At 40.2% G+C, this 23,972-nt stretch overlaps 1 protein-coding gene across 5 annotated transcripts in view; it reads right to left on the reverse strand.

Moving 5' to 3' along the window:
• The window catches only part of RASGEF1B (RasGEF domain family member 1B), a 290,573-nt gene that overhangs the window by 18,177 nt on the left and 248,424 nt on the right, over nt 1-23,972 (reverse strand). For all 5 annotated transcript variants that reach the window (XM_060779340.2, XM_060779337.2, XM_060779339.2 and 2 more), the window contains 3 exons: nt 9,189-9,371; nt 5,876-5,998; nt 3,443-3,580 (listed from right to left, as the gene is read on the reverse strand). In XM_060779340.2, coding sequence (XP_060635323.2) covers nt 3,443-3,580; nt 5,876-5,998; nt 9,189-9,371 — 444 coding nt within the window. The remainder of the gene's footprint in view (nt 1-3,442; nt 3,581-5,875; nt 5,999-9,188; nt 9,372-23,972) is intronic.

Consider the following 23,972-nt stretch of genomic DNA (forward strand, 5'->3'; position numbering starts at 1 on the left):
ATTTATGCTTTGCTTTTGACACAAAATAAATAAATAACCAGGAAGTTGGGGGGACTGGTGCCCAGACATTTTGGAACATCACAACCTCTGATTTCTCCTTGTTTATAGTATTGAAGTGCCATCTTCAATACCACCACCCACGGAGGAATGTTAATAGAATTTTCTAGACTGTGCAAAACTATATGTCTGGGATATTACTCCTCTATTCTCTACATCACAAGATGGAGTTAAAGAAAATCATGGATAAAACCCACTAAAGAGGGCCATTCTGTCCCCTGGGGTAGAACACAAGCATGGATCTGCAGAACAGCTGTGTTTTTGGGAACTTCAGCGCTCCTACAGTGATCTGCAATGCAGCACAATAGAAGCAAGGTCAGGAGAGCCTGCATTTACCCTTCCAAGAGAATTACTATCCAATAAAACAAATAATTTATGACACCTAGAAGCGTACTGACACATTGCTTTCTGAAAAGTGCAAAATGGGAACCTGTTGGGAAAGCCAAACACACAATAACTTAAGAGATGGACAGAAATCTAATACAATGAATCCTCAGCTCCCACCCAAACTACTATATTACTGTAGTAAAGCCTTCACGGGGCGCTTCATCCACCGTCTCTGAATATAACAAGGTGAGAGGGCAGAAACTGAATCAGTTTATCACTTCAATATCCCATTTAGGATGGACATCATGTGGCCCTATAGCTTGCTGAGTTCTTCTGTTGTGAGTGTTCAGCTTACAAATGAAGAGGGGATTCTCTTTTACAAGCAGTGGCTTACAGCATTCAAATCTCCTTTTTTTTCAAGAAAAAATAACTAAAAGGGGATTGTTTTAATTCTTTTGGAGAAATAAGCAAGTAGAGTTCTTTTTAAAATACTATAACCACAATGGAGCTTTTTTGAGCCTTGGAAATCCAACTATAACAAATGACTTTTAAAACCCCAGGAATACAAACTGGAGATGTATTTATCATGTCAGAAGCAAATTGAGGGTACAGTTAAAATATATTTAAAACACAAAACAAAGTTAAAAACTTGGCATTAAGCTACATTTCCTTTGACCAGAAGCTGGCCACTTGGAGTGCCTCTGGTGTTGCTATAAGAAAGTCCTCCATTGTGCATGTGGCAGGGCTCAGACTGCATTGTGGTTTGCTCTCCTCCACACTCGCATGTTGTGGATTCCACTTGGTAGTCCTATTGCTCTGCATCTCCTGGTGCCAGAGCACTGCCTGTTCAGTGCCTTCCAAGTCACCTAGTCTTCTTTGTGCCCAAGAGGGAGTTACTCATCTGGCCTCAGCCACTTATTGAGATTCCGGGTTTTAGCCTGCCATTTTTGGACTCTCGCTTGCTGAGGTGTTCCTGCGAGTATCTCTGTCAAAGCTGTTTCTTGATTTAAGGTGTTGGCATGCTGCTTGCTATCCAAACAGAGGATGGGCTGGAGATGTTAATGCCTTGGCCCTTTCATTATTGGCTGCTACTTCCCAAAAGATGTCAGGTGTTGCAATACCGGCTAAACAGTATAATTTCCCCAGTGATGCAGGATGTAGACATCCTGTGATAATGTGGCCTGTCCGTCTCATTAATAACCACATCCAGTTTTAACATAGTGAGATGTATTCCACACTGGACATGTGTATTAAGCAGCAGAGTAGCAAAGCGCAAAGGCAAGTGGAGATAATACAGGTTAAATAGCCTTTATCTAGAATTCCAAACTAGTCCAAAAAGCAGAACTGTCTCTGCATGAGTGGCAGAGATAGTGACACCTTCACTTTCTGATGGTTCAATGTACACAAAAATTTATACACAAAATTATTTTAAAATACTGTATAAAATTACTTTCCAGTGATGTGTATATATTTATGACACATACATGAAGTATGTGTTTAGATCTGGCCCCATCTCCAAGATGCACCTTTATGTGCAGATGTGCAAATACAAGCATTCCAAAAATTGAAATCTGAAACACTTCCGGACTGGAGAATTTTGGATAAGGTATACTCAACCACTGTCATCATCGCCATCACCTCTAGACAGAGGTTTCCATCCACTTTTTTTGTGTGTTGGGAGAGACTTGAGAAACTGCAAGTCACTTTTGGTGTGAGAGAATTGGCTGTCTGAAAGGCCATTGCCCAGGGGATGCTCGGATGTGTTACCATCCTGTGGGAGGCTTCTTTCATGTACCTGCATGGAAAGCTGGAGCTGACAGAAAGGAGCTCAACCCACTTCCCAGATTTGAACTGCCGACCTTTCGGTCAACAGTCCTGCCGGCACAAGGGTTTAATCCATTGTGCCACTGGGGGCTCCTTTTCCACCCACTGATTCCATATATTTATGAGCTAGTTTGAGTTTGTTTTCTAGACCTATAAACTAACAAAACTACAAAAGCTCTTATTTATCTATTGGAAAACGTCTTATATGCCACCATGGCAACCCCTGTTGTATACAGCATTAATACTTTATGTTAGTGACTTTTTATGCATACTGGGAAAGCCAGGCCTGTCTAAGGGCTTTTCATACCAATCCATCCATACATTTTCATTTTTATTCTATAACCCTCTCCTTCCTTTAAAGACAGAGCTATCAAAACATCTGAATGACAAAAAAAAAATAATACTTGTAGGTTCGTATGTACATACTTCCAAACATTGATATCACGTCTTAGGCATGACAGATGAGGCAGGATATAAAGTCCAAGGAAATAATATATGCATGCATGAATGTGAGCATTTGTGCCCCACATGCTAGCTGACAGGCACCAGCTGGTGAACAGGTGGCTGGCGGAAGGGGAGAAAGGCAGCTGGGTTGAATGTGGGTGGGTGGGGGTCCATGGTGGAAGGGAAGGGAGGCCCAAAGGGATTTCAGAAGCAGATCAGGGATTGAACACATACACTACAGGCATTGGGACAAAGAAGTTGTATAGGTGAGCTCAAGAATGTGCAATACATGGCTGGATAAAGACAGTCCTTCAAAATGTTTACATTGCAAATGATCAAGGACTCATGTTTTGCAAATTTCTGATCATCAAGTTTCACCTTTTTCTGAGCCTGAAGGAGTTATTTTTGAAGATCTCTGAGCCAGCATGGCTGATAGCTCTTCATATGGTATGCAAAGTCCCTTTTACTGAGGAATACAGAATGAAGGATGGGCAATAGATTTTCTCTTTCTCACCACCTTCCTAGGAATCAAAGTGCCCGATGGATTTTTAAAATTCCTCTCTCACCTAACTCTTTAAATTAGTTTTAATATTTCCTGCATCCATCATTCAACTTTAAAGCCTAGAAAAGTTAAAATGCACACCTCTGGCTTCTCTTCCACATTACCATTCATACAGAAATAGCTTTAAAGAGCCCTTATAAATCTCCTATGTGAAACCATCCTATAGTTGCTTGAAATTTGCTCAAGCTGAAATATTCTGAAATGCCAAAGATAGCTTGAGAGACTCACCTCATCTCCACTGGCAATCCGGTGGGCCAGATCTTTTAAATTCCTCATCATTCGCTCATCTCGAAAATCATATGGAAAAGTCTCTGTCCACTCCGTTAACAACTGCAGGATTTTGGGGGCAATTTTACGTAACCGGCTCTGGAGAGAGAGAAAGAGAGGAATTAAAACTTATATAGGGAAAGTCCTGGGAATTTTAATGTGCTGCAGTTAATGCTGAAGGACTCAGGTCTCATTTGATTTTGGGAGATAAGCAGAGTCAACCTACTTTATATTTGGGTGAGGGACAACAAGGGAATACCAGGTGTTTACAGAGGAAGTTAACTGGCAATGAAACTCATCAGGTCATCACACAAGTTGACAAGTGATTGAAACATGAACATTTAGTGCAAAATGTTGGAGCCTATTGCAAAACACATGGATTGAAGTAAGTTAGACAATGTGTTGGGTTTCATTCCTGGACTGCACAAGTCTCCAGACCTCAATGAGTAGATAGACTTAGATATGTCAGGATTATTGAGGTATGCATGTGTGTTTTTCAATGTGTTTCTATGTAATTCAAGATGGAATAAGATGTGTTTCAAGATGGATTCTATTATGTTTAATTCTGTATTAGAAATATTGTGAGAAGCAGAGAAAAAGTAACCTTGACAGTAGTGAGATAACGTGTTCTCTGGCTGTGTGAAGTAGGAGGAGGATCCGGTTGCAGCCAGAGGTCTGATAAGCAGATGTTCTGAAACTGTTTATGCTGTGCTTTGTAGTTCCTGATTATAGCCCGCTAAGAATGGACGTATGTAGATGTGCTTAGTAAACTTTGTGTTATTTGCAACTGTAAAACTGCAGAGTCCTGATTTTTGGAGTACTGTGTCTGTTCATTTAGCAACCTCTTCCGCTGTGCATATACCCCCAAATTCTCTGACAAGATATAGGGTTAGAGCAAGGGATTCCTTCCCCCACAATCCTATGCATGCTTTTCCCAGAAGGGGCTTTCTCTTTACTCTTCTTGCTTGCCACTATCTCCTCCCCTTCTGAAAATGTAGCAATGAGATCTCTATGAAGGATGAGGCAACTTCCACTTTAAAATGCATTTTTGTTGCCTTGAGTTTGGCCATGCGGTCATTCTCCATTGCCCTCTCTCTGTCTTTGTCTCCCTTGCAGTGAGGATGCATTTTGCCTTTCTCCAGGCAAAATGTAGCTGCATGGATACTTTTGATATTTTATCATTTTACCTTCCTTAGAAGATGAGCTTAGTAAGCTAGTTAGCTCCAAGATCTTTTCTATCTTCAATCAATATTTTGAACCTAAAGTTCTGTCTCTGCAATCCTGTACCATCCTGTTCAATGGAAGCTCATCCTGACTCACTACATGTAAGTTTCTGCTGGTTATGAAGTTTGCTTCTAGAACTCTGCTATATTTATGGTTGAATCACCCCAAGTGAGGGTTATTTTTTGAACCTAAGAGCTCTGATTCCCAACGCAATGTTCACCATTTCACTTCAGCTAAAACATGCCTGTGGAACCTGTAATCCTCCAGATTACAATTCCCATCTTGCCTGGTCACTTGGTGAATCTAGGGGTGATGGAAATTGGACAAACCATTAATATTTTCCAAGTCTTATTCTCAAAAATGTATGAAAACAAAACAGTTATGAGTAACATAGTAGTCTATCAACAAATGTTAAGCAGAAAAGCTGTAAACAACTTAAAATATCACCAACTATAGCCTCTAGAACAAGTTTAAAGTCTAGTATAACAAAAAACCCAAGCCCTTGGCTTTTCTAGGTACCAACGATGGGCAGGGCAGCCAAACTCTTCACATTACTGGATGATAACATTCATCTTCCCTGGTAATCAAACTACTGCTCTGGGACAAGAGTGAAGAGACGGGGCCAGGAAGACAATTCTACCTTGTCTCATGCACTGTGCTAATAATATAATATATTGTATATACATATAATAATATTATAATGTAATGCAATGTAATACTAATACTAATATATTATAATTATATATTTTATATTACATGTGATATAACTAACAATATTACAGTATAATGTTATAGTACAATATAGCAATATATAATACTAATATTATGCTATGGTAATAATATAATATATCAATGCTATACCACTGTCTAATAGTAGCAGAGCAGAAGACATTTAGAACAATCTCTAATGATATTGTGTAAGATTCCTTCTGCCTGTGGTACACAGATTGCCATGTTTCTCATCTGTGAAATGGTTCCAAGCATTGGTTCCCACACAAAGCTGGGAAGAAACTATTTTTTCTGACTCAGCATTGGACTATCTCTAAATGAATAGGCAACTTGCACAATACATCTGGAGTATTTGTGCATTCTTGAGTTTACAGTATGTCTCTCTCCCATAATCCATCATGATACACAACTAAATTACACTTGATCAGACAGATCACTTACCTTATCAGCAGCAGGTTCATCCAGTCTCTGCTGCTCAGTACACAGACGGCAAACTTTTGCCATTAACTCATAAGGGTGAACAAAAAGGCGAGAGCTGAGCAGGAAGGTAAATATATATGTTCTCTGCAGTGAGGAGGAAAAAGACAAAAAAACACTTTTACTTCACCAAGGATCAGATGTACATGTTTTATCAAGAGGAAGACAATCAGTTGCATTATCTTGGGCGAGCACTCAACACTGCAGAGGCAAGCATTAAAGCTTAATTGTCCCAAACATCATTGTATTCAGAATTCACATTTGGATATATCACATTCTTATTATGCAAGACGAAAACAACAGACAGGGCAGGGCACATCACTTAGATGAGTGCCGACGATCCTTGTGCAACAGAAGACTATGCAGGCATTCAATTCCTAAGAATTGCTTGCTTTGCGATTTCAGAACTTTTTCAGAATTAGCAACTGAGATTACAGTTTTAGATTTCAACACATGCACACCTACAGAGGAAACACAGTGTTTCTGTGTCAGAGCACCTGGCTCCATAGGTGAATATCAAAATGTTAACCAGTAATAATACAGAACACTGGACTAAACAAATATGAATTGTAATGAGCAGCTGCTTCTTCAGCATAAAACTGATCATCTCAAATACTTCATGAAAGAAACATTTTGACTTTGTATTTCATGTTGACTTCTCAATGTCAAAGCAATACTGCAATGTTTAACTCATAAATTCTATGGAAGTTGCAATTTAGGACAGGTCTGAGATCGTAGTCATCTGTAGTTCTCTGGATGTCACTGGACTGCATTTTTCATCAACCTTGGCTGGCATAGTTGATGGGAGATACAGTCTGGACTGCATCCACTTCCATAGTTGAGACTTCCACATTCACAATAAAAATCCTGCTCTCAGCCACATTGAATGAGTCCATCAACATGCAATTGATAGTTCGACCAAATATTCCTACAATCAACAAATGGATTTCAGAGCAGCCCACTTGGTGAGCATTATATTCAATGTTTCGACATTGAATGTTTGCAGTTTATATGTTGTGCTCCGCCCTGAGTCCCCTTCGGGGTGAGAAGGGGGGAATATAAATGTTTTAAATAAATAAATAAATAAATATATTAAATGTTTTATTTTTCCCAACCTAAGAACAGAAAATGGAATATTGGTGGACAAGAGAAGAGAGTTAAAGATGGGCCTAAAGCTAACCTTTAAAAATCTGATATAAATAGACCTGGCATTCAAGTGTTGTAACTGAAGGTTAGCTGTTATCAATAGTGCTATGGATTTTGAAGAGGCACAAATACAGGGAGAAATTAAAAAATGTTCCAAGAAAAAGTCACATCATGAAAACCCTTTTCTCATGATCACCTTCCATCTAGAAATCTATGTCCTCAATGAGAAAGATTGTGTGGATCCAGAATAGGTCTCCACAGTCACTGCCAAGACTGTGTCCTTGGAGGACAATATACTCAACCAGGAGTGATAGCCTACCATTATGATTTTCCCAGTATCTTTTATAATATTATTTCTGCCTGATGATACCTATGAAGTCAAGAGAATATACTAGAGTCTTCACTAACTTGGCACCTTTCTGATATGCAAACCAGTTGGTAGCTGAAGTACCAAAAATCTGGCAGGTACCACTATGGGGAAGACTGGTATAATACAACCCTTTCTACAAATTTCCAGGATGGAATATCTGTTGTTCCATTACCATCAGCAATTCAATCACGGAGTGGAAAATTCCAAGAGGCATCAAGAGTTTGTCTTTCCCTTGTGAGTATCCAATAATAGTATCATTCAGTTTATTGCACTGCTTCAACACAACAACATGAATCAATCATGAAAGGCTTCAGAGAATGTTGTGAAGTCATAATAATGCAAGCTTATTTATTTGAATAATGAATATCAAAGACATCAGATGCTTGATACATTCAGATAATATTTATCATAATCAATTACTCAGCAAGATTAACAACCCAGATCAAAAGGGGGAAGAAGGAGATGACTCCCATTCTCAGCTTACAATTTATAACTACTGTAGGTGGGTATAAACAAATTAATTACATGGTTGTGGTGGCTAGATTGATGGGACTCGCACCACAACAATAACCGGAAGGCCAAGTGTCTCTCAGTCCTGTTCTTTGATGTAATTCTCATATATAACTACATGTAGACTGTGTATGTCATATTAGGTGAGGAAGATACATGCATGTTTTACACATGGATTCTCATGGCTGGACCTCTAAAGATCAACCATAATTAAGTAACAAAGGGCACTTGCTCTTCAGGTAGAAAACTGTTGAAGACACCACAGGTCCTCTCCTGAACACTCTCTCTTTTTGACCTCTGAAGAACATAACAAACAGCAGAAGACTTCCATACTATTTCTTACCATTCCACTCAGCAGAGGTGAAATAAATCAGATTTCAATATCTATTGGAAGTGGCTTCCTGGAGCCAAACCTCAAAAGATACCAAGGGGCCACTGTAGATAGGATCCCCAGCCTCTCCTGTATACCCTAACTTATATACTTCTCTCAATCCAATGTGGCTAGACAAAAATTGAGCCATTCTGTTTTCTCCCAAAAGAAGTCATATAGAGCTTCCTCCTTGTGACAACTGACCAGGCAACCAAGGCAAAGGTCTTTAATCTCTCCATGAAGGAGACGGAAGATGTGCAATTTTCTTTGGCTGTTACCCTGAGGACACGCAGGGAATGACTTACTTGCACATATGCCTTTGCCACCTGTCTTGAAATATCACCCTTTTCCATTCCTCTTGGTGAAAACTTAGTGGTGTGGGAGCCTTTTTTCTAGTATCTGCAACTGCTTCTAAGCTCATTGAGAAGACAGCAAGTCCATATCTCCATATTTTGAGCTAAAGACAACTGCCTTTGTATGCCACCTTAATGCAATATGACTTTACCCTTGAATATATGTCTACCAAATCTCAGATCAAAACAAAATGAAACAGAGTGCAGCTACAACAAGAGAAGGGAGGGAGCCAATCTACACAGAATAGGTCTTTTGTGATCTTTTCTTGACCAGGTTTGATAGCCTTCAACATGGCTGGATGCCTGGGGGGTTGGCCAGCAGGAAAATAAAGCCCAGTTTAAGAGAAGCTGAATTCCTTGACAAGAAAAACAGCTTAAGACTGTGACTGGTTGGTTGTCATTCATCCTCCCCACAGGAAAAGCCTTTCTGCACAATATGCACAACACACCTTGCTGAGTTTCCCCTTTCTTCCTCTTCAGAGGCCCAGTAGGCCAAGCCAATTTAATTTGCAAATGGAGCAGACTTACATCAGGGTAGTAATCAATGGTGGGCACTAAGTGCTGGATGAGGGCTTCCAACGATCCGGACAGCAAATTGTTGTCATGGTAACACAATCCTTCACAGCTGTCCTCTCTTGACTGGTACAAGTTCCGGTTGTAGCCACTGCTGTCAAACATTGCGGCAAAGGGGGGCGTCTGGGGCATACTTTCCTGAGAAGATACAAGAAAGGGGAGAAACAATTAGGGCAACATTTCCTGAGAAGAACAGTCCATGATCCTTGGCTCAACGACATCCTTGAAAATGTTTGTACAGGTTGACTATCCCTTACCCAAAAATCCAAAAATGCTCAAAAATCCAAAACTGTTCACATGGCTGGCTGAGAGAGTGAAACCTTTGATTTCTGATGGTTCAATAGACATAAACTTTGTTTCATGCATATGTGTGTGTGTGTGGCCCTGGTAGCACAGTGGGTTAAACTGCTGGGCTGAACTTGCTGACCAAAAGGTTGGCAATTCAAATCCAGGGAGCAGGGGTGAGATCCCGCTGTTAGGCCCAGTTTCTCCCAACCTAGCAGTTTGAAAACATGCAAATGTGAGTAGATCAATAGGTTCCACCTTGGCAAAAAGGTAACGGCATTACATTCAGTCATGCTGGCCACATGACCTTGGAGGAGTGTACGGACAACGCCGGCTCCTAGAAATTGAGATGAGCACCATCCCCCTGAGTTAGACATGACTAGACTTAATGTCAGGGGAAACCTTTACCTTTGCTATATACACACTTACATTCAGGCTCTATGTTTAAGGTGAATATGAAACATTAATGAATATCATGTTTAGACTTGGGTCCCATCCCCAAGATATCTTATTAGGTATGTATTCGGGTTTCCCAAAATTAAAAAAAAATCCAAAACATTTAATTTTACTCCACCTGTAAATGTTTTATTAAAATATGATCCTGGCAAGCTATGCCTACACAAAATGTCAAAGACTCAAGGAAGTAAACTTTGAGCCCAAGTCTGTCTATGAATTGATTTAGTGGAACAAGACTGCAGCAAAACAGATTTGCTGGTCATGAGGCTGCCACAAACCTGAAATATCTACGTGGAATTCAGCATACTAGATCAAGAGCTGACATCAGTAATTTCTCTTCAAATTTCTTTAACAACAACATACTAACATTATAATATTTATTTGTTGTTGTTCTGTACCAACAAGTCTCCTTTGACTACAGACAACCATAAGTGATTCTGTTCTCAAGGTCTTGTTCAGGCATTGCAAAATCTGAGCCATAGCTTCCTTGATTAAGTCAATCCACCATATTATTACCCCAATCTTTATCAAAGGATCTGTGGGTGGCATATAAAGTCAATCTGAATAATTTAAAATTATTGGAATAATTTAAACAGCAAAAACATATTGAGGAATTTGAAAGGTAAAACAAGATAGTTGAAGTTTAAAATAATCTCAAACTTGTGTGGATATGGACATTTGAATGTTGCTATATTACTGACAAACACATTTTTATTTGTGTGTGTGTGTGGAATTTTGAATTATATTCACATCTCTTTTGCTCAGCTTACACTGAGTTTCCATTTTATGATTGTGCTTATTCGCAACGTTTTCCCACTAAAAGCTCCATCCGGCACATAGAATCATAGAATCATAGAATCATAGAATCAAAGAGTTGGAAGAGACCTCATGGGCCATCCAGTCCAACCCCCTGCCAAGAAGCAGGAATATTGCATTCAAATCACCCCTGACAAATGGCCATCCAGCCTCTGTTTAAAAGCTTCCAAAGAAGGAGCCTCCACCACACTCCGGGGCAGAGAGTTCCACTGCTGAACGGCTCTCACAGTCAGGAAGTTCTTCCTAATGTTCAGATGGAATCTCCTCTCTTGAGGAGGAGCAAACATCATTAAAAACAATTTAAAGTGGCAACATTAAAATCATTGCAACAAATAAAAACAGTTTTAAAGTCCAAAGTTAAGAAAGGAGAATTCACTTTTTTCTAAATAGAAAAAAAAATTGAAGATACCTCTAAAGCAGTGGTTCTCAACCTGTGGGTCCCCATGTGTTTTGGCCTACAACTCCATAAATCCCAACCAGTTTACCAACTGTTTCAGGGAGTTGAAGGCCAAAACATCTGGGGACCCACAGGTTAAGAACCATTGATCTAAAAGGGAGCACATTCCAAATCTGGAAATAACACAGGAAGGTGTCTTCTCTTTCCTGCATAGCAAAGTAGGTTCTGAAAGTAAGGGATTCTCAGAAGGGACTCTCCTGAAGACCACCTTTGCAACCAGATAAGTCCAAGACAAGTGTTCATGAAATCTGAACTTTTCTCACCAAGGAGAACATGACTGGGAGTTTCCAAAATCCTTATCACTTTTTCATCCATTCTGTTTTTCTCAACTCTTCAATAAGGCTAAATTCAAATCACAACTTTAACCTGACACATCATACATATGGATTTGTATTATCCTGCCCAGAATTATGCAAACAATCCAGACTTGAGACACCTTGCAGTCAGTATATCCAAATGCACAAACAAGCTCCAACACCAACACTGTTCACTTTTGGATTTGCAAAGTCCATGGGCGGCACTAGTTAACATACTCCCAAGTTTAGCATCTCTGTTTGAAGTATTTTATAAAAGCAAACAAGAAATGCTGAAATGCCAAATTCTTCACTGTTGATAGTATATTCAGCACAAGCCCTTCCTTGGATCAGTTCCTATACTCAACTAACGACATAAGGGAGCTCTGGTATTGTGTTAGGACCAGAGAAGAAATCAGAAACTCAGATAAGAGATGCAGAAGATGTTCTTAGAACATTCCACCTAGCTCCAGCAGACAAGAGTCCTTTGTCCCACCCTGGTCATTCAACACATATATAAAACCTTTTTCCTAGTTCCAACAGACCTCACTACCTCTGAGGATGCTTGCCACAGATGCAGGCGAAACGTCAGGAGAGAATGCCTCTAGACCATGGCCATATAGCCCGAAAAAACCTACAACAACCGAGATATTCCACCTTGTGTCCCTTGTGTTCAGTTTTTTCCAACTGAATTTTTCCCAGTAAAGCCTTCAATTTTACAACTATACACACAGAAAGGGCTAGAGATCATTCTACCCTCCAGATGTTGTTGGACTGCAATTCCCAGCAGCCCTGGGTAGCCTCACTAATGCTTGAAATTGCAGTCCAACAACATTTGGAGAAATTTTCAGAAATTTCAGAAATATTCAAAAATTATCTGCTACTCGGGTAATCGGCCATCTATATACCTATATACATAACCATTCCCTATTACTCAAATTGCTACACCAGAGTGTAAGCTAATAAAACATGATGTGTGTTTTATTATGATTTATACTTTGACTTGTGTATCCAACTAAGCTTTGAAAGACTCTTAAAAATAGATTCAAATCCATACTCAACTATGGAAACCCATTAAGTGACCATAAGTCACTCTCTCTCTCTCTCAGATTCAGAGGAAGGCAATAGCAAACCTCTCGAAATGAATCTTGCCAAGCTAACCCTATGATCATGATGTAAATTGGAGTTGACTTGAAGGCATACAAAAAACAACATTTTAAGAAGTCTTCTTCTGTGACCTTTCTTCCACAATCCAATGACCATTGAGAGTATGAAGTTCTATTTCCCATGCATTGTACAGGATCCCATTCCTTATCTGCCCTCTGCTTCCACTGGAGGCCATCATTTTCCAATATCCCTGGCCACAGGTATGCTGACACTGAGTAGATAAAGAGTACTCATATAACCTGTTTTCCAAGCTCTTGCAGGTCAGGTTTAGTGTTTCCAAATCTGGGTTTTTGTTTTCAGACTAATAGACTTCCTACTCCAAAGTGCATGGAGAACTGAAACTAATTTGTCACATTGAAATAAAAACAAAAATCCCAATCAAGATAATCCCCCATGTCCATAACCCAAGTGGCATTTATCCCCAACTCCACTGTATGTCCTTGATCTGTCATAACATCCAATGATTTTCATCATCTGAAGTTGAAATGAAATGCATACATTAAAGTTAACAGCAGACTGCATTAAAGTTAACTACATTCATGTTTTAACTCCATTAAAATTAAAATGAGATTCAATGCATTAAATGTTGTTTAAAATGGGGCAAAGCTGTAACTCAGTGATGAAGATCTTAGGTTCCATCTCCGGCATCTCCAGGTTGGCCTACAAAAGATTCACAACATATTGCCTTTTCCAAAGGGTTACGCTGACTCATGTTACATCCAAAATACTATAGGCTCAGTTTTCTGACAGTTTTCTTCACTGTCCTGTTTTCACATCTATACATTGTTGTCACTGTGTATCTTCTAATCATTCCTGACTTCTGGAAGCCTAAAGTGAAACTGTAACAAGGTTTTCTTAGCACAATTTGTTCAGAGAGGGGGTCACCTTTGCTTCCATCTGAGGCTAAGATAATGTAATTTGCCCAGGTTGACCCAGTGGATTTCCATGGTTGAGCAGGGACTTAAACCATGGACTCCAGAGTCATAATCCAATGCTCAAACTACTACACCATACATCTCACAAAACCATAAACAGAAATTGGAAATACTGTTGTGGAATGTACTTTAGTATTATGATGTAATTTAAGTATGATGTGCCCCACCGAGAGCTGTAAGGAGACATGGGTAGATAAATTAGTACTGCTATAGCATAAATTATTCTGATTTTGGTATTTAGCGATGATATATATAGCTATTCTCCAGAGTCTTAGCTTTTTTCTGTTTTCTTAACAACAGTCTCCATTTTGATTAATGACTGAGCCAAGATACACAATATCTTTACTTATTTCAATGTCTTCATTATCCATTTGAAAGTTATATAAATCATTTGTGGTCATTATTTTTGTCTTCTCACCCATCTACTTGTATTTCTTCCCTCAACTTTTCATCAACAGTCAACTCTGTTGGAATTTTTATCATTTCTTAAGTAACAAGTAGTGTAAGGATCAGGGCAGCAAGAAGTAAGAGTCAAACCACCTGCCTAGCATTGTGTAATTACAGCCAGGTGAATTAACCACTGGAGTAATAAAGGAGCAAAAGACTACTCCTTGGATTGTTGTAGGTTTTTCAGGCTGCATGGCCATGTTCTAGAAGCATTCTCTCCTGATGTTTCACGTGCATCTATGGTAGGTATCCTCCATAGATGCAGGCAAAATGTCAGGAGAGAATGCTTCTAGAACATGGCCATACAGCCCAAAAAACCTACAACAACCCAGTGATTCTGACCATGAAAGCCTTCCACAACACATTAGACTACTCCGTGTTGGAAAGTTGGAGTAATGAGAGGCTTGAGTCTTGAGGAAATTGAAAACTGGAGTATCAAGAAGAATTGGACTACAAAACCAATCAGCTTCAAGTAAGAAATCATCAGTTATCTGGAAGTATCAGGAAAAGAAGGCTGGAGAAGTATTCCAGTCTCCAGCTACTGTAAATTGACTGTGTGTGTGTGTGTGTGTTCATATAAAGTCTGCTGCAAAGACAAAGGTGTGAGTTTACTCCTTGAACAGAGGGGGAAAATTTTCCACGCCTGTTGTGACTACACATATTAATCTTCATCGCAACAAACTCCCTGAATGTACCAACCAGCTTGGCTATGGGCCATACTGGCCAGAGGGATTCCAATTATATGCACCCCAATATATACAAACATATACACATATCCCACAGCGTAGACTCCTCCAAACAATTAGGAACAAAATCCGAACTGCAACAGCCATTCATACAGGCCAGCTGCCGCAGACAGGACATTGGCACACTCTACACACGCGTTGGCCCAAAACAAGACAGAACACTCTACCACTCCACTCCCCCAGCCATAATTTAAGTACAGACGCCATAGCTTCTCTTTCTCTATTGTGTGCCAAGTCCTTCAGGGATGTTGATTGTGGAGAATGGGTGGGAAGAGATTTCTTTTTTTTAAAGGAAGTAAATAAATGCAGGCATTTGGAAATCAGTGCAGGCTTTGCTGCACGCCTGCCTGGGAAAACACCTGATTTTTGGAGAAGTGGTAATAGCACAGCCTGTGGATAAGTAGCTTCTTTTGCCCTCTCCATCTGTGCATTCTCCAACAAAGCATTTCTTCAGAAAGAGAGGAAAGAAGCTATTAAGTTATTAGCTGGATTCCTGGGGACAAAAAAACAGAGGGAGGAATGGCACTGCATGCATAGAGCGCCAAAGCCTGGCTTGCTTCTGGCAGCAGGTCAGGACAATGAAGGCATTCAAATCCAACACAAGGCTAGAGGCTAGAGTGAGTAAACAATAAGAGAAAACAAAACTTGCTGCTCCTGGAAAGAAGGGGAGAAGGCACACTGAGCAGAGCCTCCCTGGCCTACATGACCCCCTTGCTAATCCTCCTTTTCAAGACGCCAAAGGAGATTTGCATCAAAATAAGAGAGGGCAGCCGGCTCAGCATCTGAAAAGTCACATCCATCACTCAGAGCAGCTGTTCAACCGGAGGACTGGATTTCTCCCCAGCACTGAAAAGTCAGTAGGGGGTGAAGGAAAAGAATAAGAGAGCTCCACGTGCCAAAGCAGAAGGGGGAAAGAAGAGGGGACAGATTTCTTCTTTGGAACAAGGATCAGTTAGGACAGCGACACAGCAGGTGAAAGACACTATGAGAATACCACATGTCGCCAAAAGACGAACAAAAGGAGAAGGGGGTAGAATGCCACCCCTTCCTTCAGAGCTTCAGTAAAAATCAGTGGAGAAGGAGAAAGAACAAGAGGCGTCTGAAGGAAGAGGCAACTGGAATTTGATCATTTATGAGCACCAATTGGTTCCCCTCTTCCAAGAGTTTACAGATATTGCATATTTGGATAGTAAACTTCCAGAAACCCACAGCACTGTTGCCAGTGAGATTGCAGAAAAGAAAATGTGCCATATCAAAGTTCTATTTTCCACCCCTACTTCTATTTGCAGAAGCCTAACCAAAGCAAAGGCATACAACCATCTCTGGATAAATATCCCTCCTCCTGACACTTTGCAGTAATGGAACTCCTATAGACTCCCAACCTTAAATCGCCAATAAAATTGTTGATTCTGGACAAATTGGCGAAGCCATCTCTAAGTACCCCTTGCCTTGCCTTAGGAAACCTTATGAAATACATGGGATCACAGTGTGTCAATAGGTGACTTAAAGGCATATATCCGTACAAAGATTAGACCATACATGGGATTTTCAGCTTGTTTTCACTGAGCAGTAAGCCTCTAAGTCACATCCCAAATTATACAGAATAGAAAAGTAAAGGAAAAGCCAGTGGTCCAGAAACAGAACTTTAAATCTCCCTTGAGTATTTGGAACTAGCCATGCATGAATACTTCAAGGAGAGTTTTCATGAGTACCCCTATATTCATTAATGTATTTATTTGATTTACAACCTCTCTTTCTCCCAAAACCAGGACTCAAGGTAGCTCAGAACAAGATTAAATGCAGGTACAGATAAAAACACAAGAAGTCATGAACTCAGAACACAAGGAAGTCATAATATGAAAAGACCTCTGTACAAAGAAGCAGCTTAAAAACAAGCTACAAATGCATTGTACCCTATCAATCAAATTGCTTGACTCAGCAAGAAGTTGGTGTAAACAGGCTGCCCAGATAAGAAGATCGGTGTCTAGCTGATGAAAGATGACAGAGAAGTAAGCCATCGTAGGATACCTCTTCAGTCATGAGAGTTATAGTTTGATGAGGCATCAGGACTCTAGCAGAGAAGGCTAAAGACCCTGACAAACTACAATTCCCAGAATTCCACAGAATTGAGCCATGGCATTTAAACTGGTGTCAAACTGCATTAACTCTACAGTGTATATTCACCCCTAGTCTCCCTTGGAAATAAATTCTAAAGCTGTGGTTCTCAACCTGTGGGTCCCCAGATGTTTTGGCCTACAACTCCCAGAAATCCCAGCCAGTTTACCAGCTGTTAGGGTTTCTGAAAGTTGAAGGCCTAAACATCTGGGGACCCACAGGTTGAGAACCACTGTTCTAAAGGATAAGAGCAGCTACCAAAGGCTTCTTCTTTTCCAATCAACTAAAACACACACACACAGCACCTTGCTTTTTCAAGTCATTATTTATGATCAAGTAGCTGGAAGAAAGAAGTACATACTTTCAGTCAACAGTCCACAGGATAGAAGGATTTCCCGTCTATCCCTTCTGTTTTCAACCTGCACTGTTATTTCAAGAATTGGTACTTCTGCTTTGGTTTTGTTTGTTGAATGCAAATAAGTAAAATTGTCCTTTTATCTATACACTGAGGCAGAAATAAAGCTCCACTGAAATAAGTGGGTGTATTCCAAGCAGCCATCCATGTACTGGCCTCAAATGCAAGTGGACATTCAGCACCAGGACAGCACCCATATGAAGTAAAGTGGCCAAAAATTGAAGCAACAGATTCACTAGATAAGCTGGAAAATTGGCATTAGACAGCATGTCTCTAAGGTCCTGTGTGGCTTCACTCTGCAAGCAGTAATCAAGATTCAACTCCCCACATTTCTGATTAAAATGTGGAATGCTTGAAACCGTTGCCAATCTGCTACCAGCTGGACAACTACTACAAGCATAAAGTCTTAACTCTATCTAATGCCAGACATAAAGTCTTAACTATCATATGCCAGACATACCATAAAATTTCAAGTCAGATGAGTAAATACTAAAAAAAAGAATCTCAATGTCTGCTGTGTTGGCCAAAAGGTCATTAGCTAAGCACTGTTTACCTGAGACTAAAACTAATTATGAGTGCTCCCATACATTCAGGAGTAAACAGCCGGCAATACAGAAGGTTGTAAGTTGGACTTGGGTCTAACTTCCAGGGTCATGCAGCCTTTTTAGATCAGCGGTTCTCAATCTGTGGGTCCCCAGGTGTTTTGGCCTACAACTCCCAGAAATCCCAGGCAGTTTACCAGCTGTTGGGATTTCTGGAAGTTGAAGGCCAAAACATCTGTGGACCCACAGGTTGAGAACCACTGCTTTAGGCAGTTTCCATAATTACACACCTTCTTATCTATGACACAATGGCTGAATCTCAGACTGGTGACACATTCAATTTCTTCCAGAAATTAGGTGAGAAAAGATGACTTTTCAGAATTAGTATGAACCTACAGCTAAGACTGTCTGACTTACTGAATGTCATCCATTGAGTTTCCATGGCCAAACTGGGATTTGAGTCTTGTTCTCCAACCATAGTCCAATGTTCAAATGTCTATGCTATGCTGGCTCCATAATGTATTTTTTATCCATTGGTTACAGAGCACAGGGAAGAGCTTGCCTTATTCTGAAGCTACATATCTTTAAGTTGAAACCTTGCTCCATTTCCAAATCCTTTTCTCCTGGAATCAAGTTTTATCTTTAAACTTCATATAGCCTTTGGTCTCATTTCATACAGTTGACAAAGAACCCAGAAGAAAAGGAGGGGGCAAAAAGAGGAATACAATGAGAGAAAATTGGAGAGAAGGATGACCTTCTTCAGTCAATAGCAATCTGTCTTGCATGCAGCAGTCTTTTGGATGAAAAGCAACCAATTTAGGCTATGCTACCTGGTACTACTCCTCAAATGAACTGGAAAACAACTCCCATGAATAACCATTGCCCAAGAATTATGGAGATTCTAGTTCAAAACATGTATGGGTGGAAGATGCCAGGAAAGCAAGAGAGATAAATAAATTGAACTGAGATTGTTTTTGAAACTACTTTTATCTAATGGACTTTCCCAATCAACTCTGGCTCTTTAATAAATATACTAATTGCTGTAGATAGTATTCCATAGGCAAAACAACCTTCTAAGTATTCTTTGACTATGTAATTGATGGGACCACCATGCACTGGCAGGCATTCAATTTGAAGATGTCTGTTTCTTGTTGTATGTAGGTTGCAATTTGCTCTGCTGAGATGTTTTATATCCAAGTGTGAAAATGTATTTATGAGCTATCCCCAGTATTATCATCAGAGAGCTAATGTGGTGCAGTGGTTGGAGTGCTAGGCTCTGGAAATCCCTGCTCAGCCATTGGTCAAATCACATTGTGACACTGGGCAAATCACATTCTCACAGCCCCAGATGAATGCAAAGGTAATGGCTCTGAACAAACCTTGCCAAGAAAACTCACCTTGGCAAACATACCTTGGCAAGCTCACCTTAGGATTGTCATAAGTAGGAACTAACTTGAAGACAGAAGATAACAAACAAAATTTTCAGTGGTGAAAAGCATGTAGGTTCATTGAGTTTAAGAAACTGGAGAAACAGAGAGAAACCAAATTTTTCCTCATTCATTGGAATCCCATGTGATTATGCTGGTGCTAATTTCTTCCAATGGAAGGTAGCCAAAGGGATCATGAAGGAGGGGGAAAAGAATTAGTTACACTACCAGCCTTCTGTTCCAGAGTGCTTCAGCTGCCAGCAATTCTCACATTGAACAGAAGGTGGAACCTCTCTCTAAGCCCTTGGATCAAAGTGATATTTCAAACAATTCGCACCTACAAAGTCAATAGATTAAGCAAAGTATTTCAATGACACAGAAGAGACATAGCGTATGGTAAAGGGAATGCTCATCCCAACACAGGTTACTCTTGAGAGAGATGTGTTGATGGCGGAGGGGATGGGAAGATGATTCTAGGATGAGTAAATGCTTTTAAACTTCTCACCTCTTTCTTCAGACATAACTAAGGCCTGCACACCCACACACTTTATGGGAATGCTAGAAACAATATTATTTGAACCAAGCAGAGTAGGGCTGAGTCACTTGGTTGCCTTGCAAAATGTCTCAGGATAATGCCTATTTTTATGTTAGGCTAGACAGAAAGGAACACAGAAAGGTGTTGATAAGATAGGCTTCCATAGACTTTCATCAGATACACAGGGAAACCCCCCTGCATATTGATCCAGACTAACACATCCCTATTTTTTGAAAAAAAGAGTATCTTGGTGACATTTTTACAGCTGGAGGTAGACATTGTCTTCCCAGTCCATGTCATAACATATTTGTGGCGGGCACTTTTTTCAGCTGTATGCCGCCAGTCAGTAGTACTGTTCCAATGTAAGCGACAAAACAAAATCCTGACCACTGAACCTCAGGGATGCTTTATCCTATCTAATGAACCAAGAAGTCAACATTAGTGGGAAAGAAAGCTGTTACACTCATCTTGCCAACTCTTAAACTTCAGATAGGATTGAGCATTGCTCACATTTTTACATACATAATAGCTAAAAGGTGCCAAGCACAGACATCTGACTGACATGCTTTTGGCCATCCAACAAGCCAGTATTCACTCTTAATACAATGTCACATTTTAAACTGACGTCTATATATTTCCTACTTCTGGGACAGCTAATCATTTATAAGTATGTTATTTAAGTTCTGAGATAAAAGGGTAAACCCAGGAGCAGCTTACATTAATTTTTGCAAATTAATTGTTTGCATTAGGGGAGGAGAGGCAATAAGATTGGCATCTTCCTTCACTGACAAGAGACTACTGTCCTCTTAAGAACATTACAGGAATGGTTTAACAGGTCTTACTGGAAGAACAGCACAGGCTGAATGTTTTCCTGCTATGCATCGGTTAATAGAGCCAGGAACTCTTCTATGTACACAGCAACTAAGATTACAGCCCATAAGGAAGGAACATGCAAAAGGTACTCAAAACAATCTGCATCTATGTACTGGCGGCCCTGTTCATCCACAAATTCAATCATCCATGCCTTGAAAATGCTTTTAAAAATCCAAAAAAGAATGATTTTACCATTTTATATAAAGGGCACAATTTAATACTTGTATATAATAGGTCTTGAGCATCCATGGATTTTTGATGTAAATATCAGGGGCCAAAGCAAACCCTCTCTAACAAAATCTTATCCAAAAAAAAACAGTGACAGGGTTACCCAAGAGTTGCTATAAGTCAGAAATGAATTGAAGACACACAACAACTGTATCATGCCTGCTTCTGTGTGAGTCTTTTGTCTTGAGATGGGTACCACACTCTAGACCAGGCATCCTCAAACTTTGGCCCTCCAGCTGTTTGGGCCTCCAACTCCCAGAAGTCCTAGTCTGCCTGTTCAATGGTCAGGAATTCTGGGAGTTGGAGGTCCAAACACCTGAAGGGCCAAGAATGCCTGGTCTAAAGTTACAAATACATATGTCAGAAAGTAATCAAGCCTGAACTCTCTCTGAAAACCATAATGATGAAACTGGGATAGTCCTATACTGGACATATCATGAGATGACATGACTGATTACAACTGACAATGATACTTGGTAATATGGTAATAACTTTATTTGTTTGCCTTCATCTTCCCAAAGGGACTTGGGGTAGCTTGCATATGACACAAGGTGCCTAAAAACAGCACATAAAATAAACATACAGTACAATGCAAAAAAGTAAAACCAATAGCACATAAAACAATTGAAAACTCATAACAATGCCCAATAACATATGGTGACAAGTGCCATAAGACATGGCTAAACTGTAAACAAACAAGGGTATAGTGCAAATTGTAGCTAAGGAACAAGGTCATGTGTGCCATTGGGGCTAGACATTTTCGAAGGCTTGTTTACACATCCAAGTCTTCAGATCCCTATGGAAGAAGGACAGTGTGGGGGCCTATCTAGTCTCCCTGGGAAGGGCTTTCCAAGAAGGCTTTCTCCCTCATCCCCCCCAACTGTGACCCTACCATTACTATAGGAAAAGAGGAAGACCGTGTTCCAGGGGGCTGGTCCAAGCTCACTCAGGACATAGATCCACACTTCACCAGTTTTTGCCCAAATGAATTCTGGCCACTCCGCAAGTCTGGGTCTTTACAAGCTTTTTTTTTTAAAAAAAAAAGATGCTCTAATTCAGTGGTTCTCAACCTGTGGATCCCCAGATTTTTGGCCTTCAGTTCCCAAAAATCCTAAAAGCTGGTAAACTGGCTGGGATTTCTGGGAGTTGTAGGCCAAAACTCCTGGGGACGCACAAGTTGAGAACCACTGTTCTAGTTGGATGTAGCATGGCAATCATGGCCAAGGCATTTGCAGAAACCCAGTTCAAGTATTTCAGCAGCATAGGCAGAGAGAAGCATCCAAAATATCCAAGGCACGTACATTTTAATGGGATTTGAAAATTGGTTTTTTGAACAAAGCAGATCTTATCTTTATGTTAAGTGCCATCTTCAAAGAGACTTCTTGAAACTCTCCAACAGAAAATTGTGTGTGCCCCATGACATCAAGTCACCTATTGACTTGTCCTATGCCATCAAGTCACAACCCAATGAATTTCATAGGTTTTCTTAGGCAAGGAATACCCAGAGGAGGTTTTGTCCAGTTTCCTCCTTTGAAATATAACCTATAGCACCTGGTATTCATTAGCAGCCTTCTGAATATAATATGTGACCTTAAATATTAATGATCATATCAACTTGAAACATCTGAGTTGTGTCCACACAAAATGGAAATTCAGAAACAGGAAGTTCTGAATTAAGGTTTCTCCCTTTTTGAACCAATCTTCTGCTTTCCTCGTGCTCATCAGTAACTGTGCAATACAGGCATATAAAAATCATTATGCATTGAGTTTTGGGAGGAAGAAAGCAGTCATCTCTGAATCCTGCTTGTCAGATCATCATCCTATGATCAAAACAAAGCAGTAACCCAGGTCAGCATCCCTCCTTCCCTCCCTGTGAACTCCAGCTATTCTCTTCCAATTAAGTGTCTCATCCAGCCCTAAATTTAGAGGGGCTAGCAACAACCACACAGTCACATGCTGCAGAGAAGGAGGATGTTTCTGTCTGTCTCTACTCAGGCTTGGCAACCAGAACCAAAACAAACCCACTAACACACATAGAGGAGGAAAAGAAGAATTAGGGCAAACTCAATCCACAGAAGCAAGAAAGATACCAGCCTAAAAGACAAATCTAATCTGCCACCTAAGTAGTTTTATTTCTTGGCAATTGGGCTTTAATTCTCAATAGCTGTTTAGACCACACATGAACACAAGTAGATGGGATAAGTCATAATTCTCACTTGAAAGAGAGAACTGGTAATCTGCTGGAACGTATTATAAGATCCATATTATGAGAACTAATGATCCCAACAGGACCATCAGAGTAGATCTTTGGGGCAAAGGTCCAGGGTCCGATTCCACAGAATGAGCAGGAGGGCCAAACCAAAAAAAGCCCAGTTCTGAATGTGAGTTGGCTTTTCTCAACACCATTTTGGAGTGAAGTGTGCCCTCTCCTGCCCAGTCTCATCATCATGGTCTAGAATTCCCCGTGTATAATCCTTATTCAACTTGAGACCAACCTAGAATTGAACTGACAAGATTGGAGAGAAATTTGATCCTCGATTTTTGTTATTATGCTAACTGGACTATAAAAAATAATATAAGTAAAGGGGTGATGCTCATCTCTATTTCTAGGCTGAAGACACTTACGAGATCATGTGGCCAGCATGACTGCATGGAGAGCTATTACCTTCCCACAGAAGCGATACCTATTGATCTACTCACATTTGCATTAATTTTTCGAATTACTAGGTTGGTAGATGCTGGGCCTAACAACAGGAGCTCACTCTGCTCCCCGGATTCGAACTGCCAACCTTTCAGTCAGCAAGTTCAGCAGCTCAGCAGTTTGACCTGCTGCGCCACCAGGGAGCCTACAAAACAGCATACTTTTAAAAGAAGTTCCTCTGGATGAGACCAATCTTCTTCTAATCTGATCTACTTTTTCCAACATAAACACCAGAATTGGGTTAAAAACAGAAGTGAGCAACTCAAAAAGGTTTGTTTCCCGCTCCTTCTTACCCTCCGTG

This window comes from Anolis sagrei, chromosome 5, assembly GCF_037176765.1.
Source record: "Anolis sagrei isolate rAnoSag1 chromosome 5, rAnoSag1.mat, whole genome shotgun sequence".
NCBI lineage: Eukaryota > Metazoa > Chordata > Lepidosauria > Squamata > Dactyloidae > Anolis > Anolis sagrei.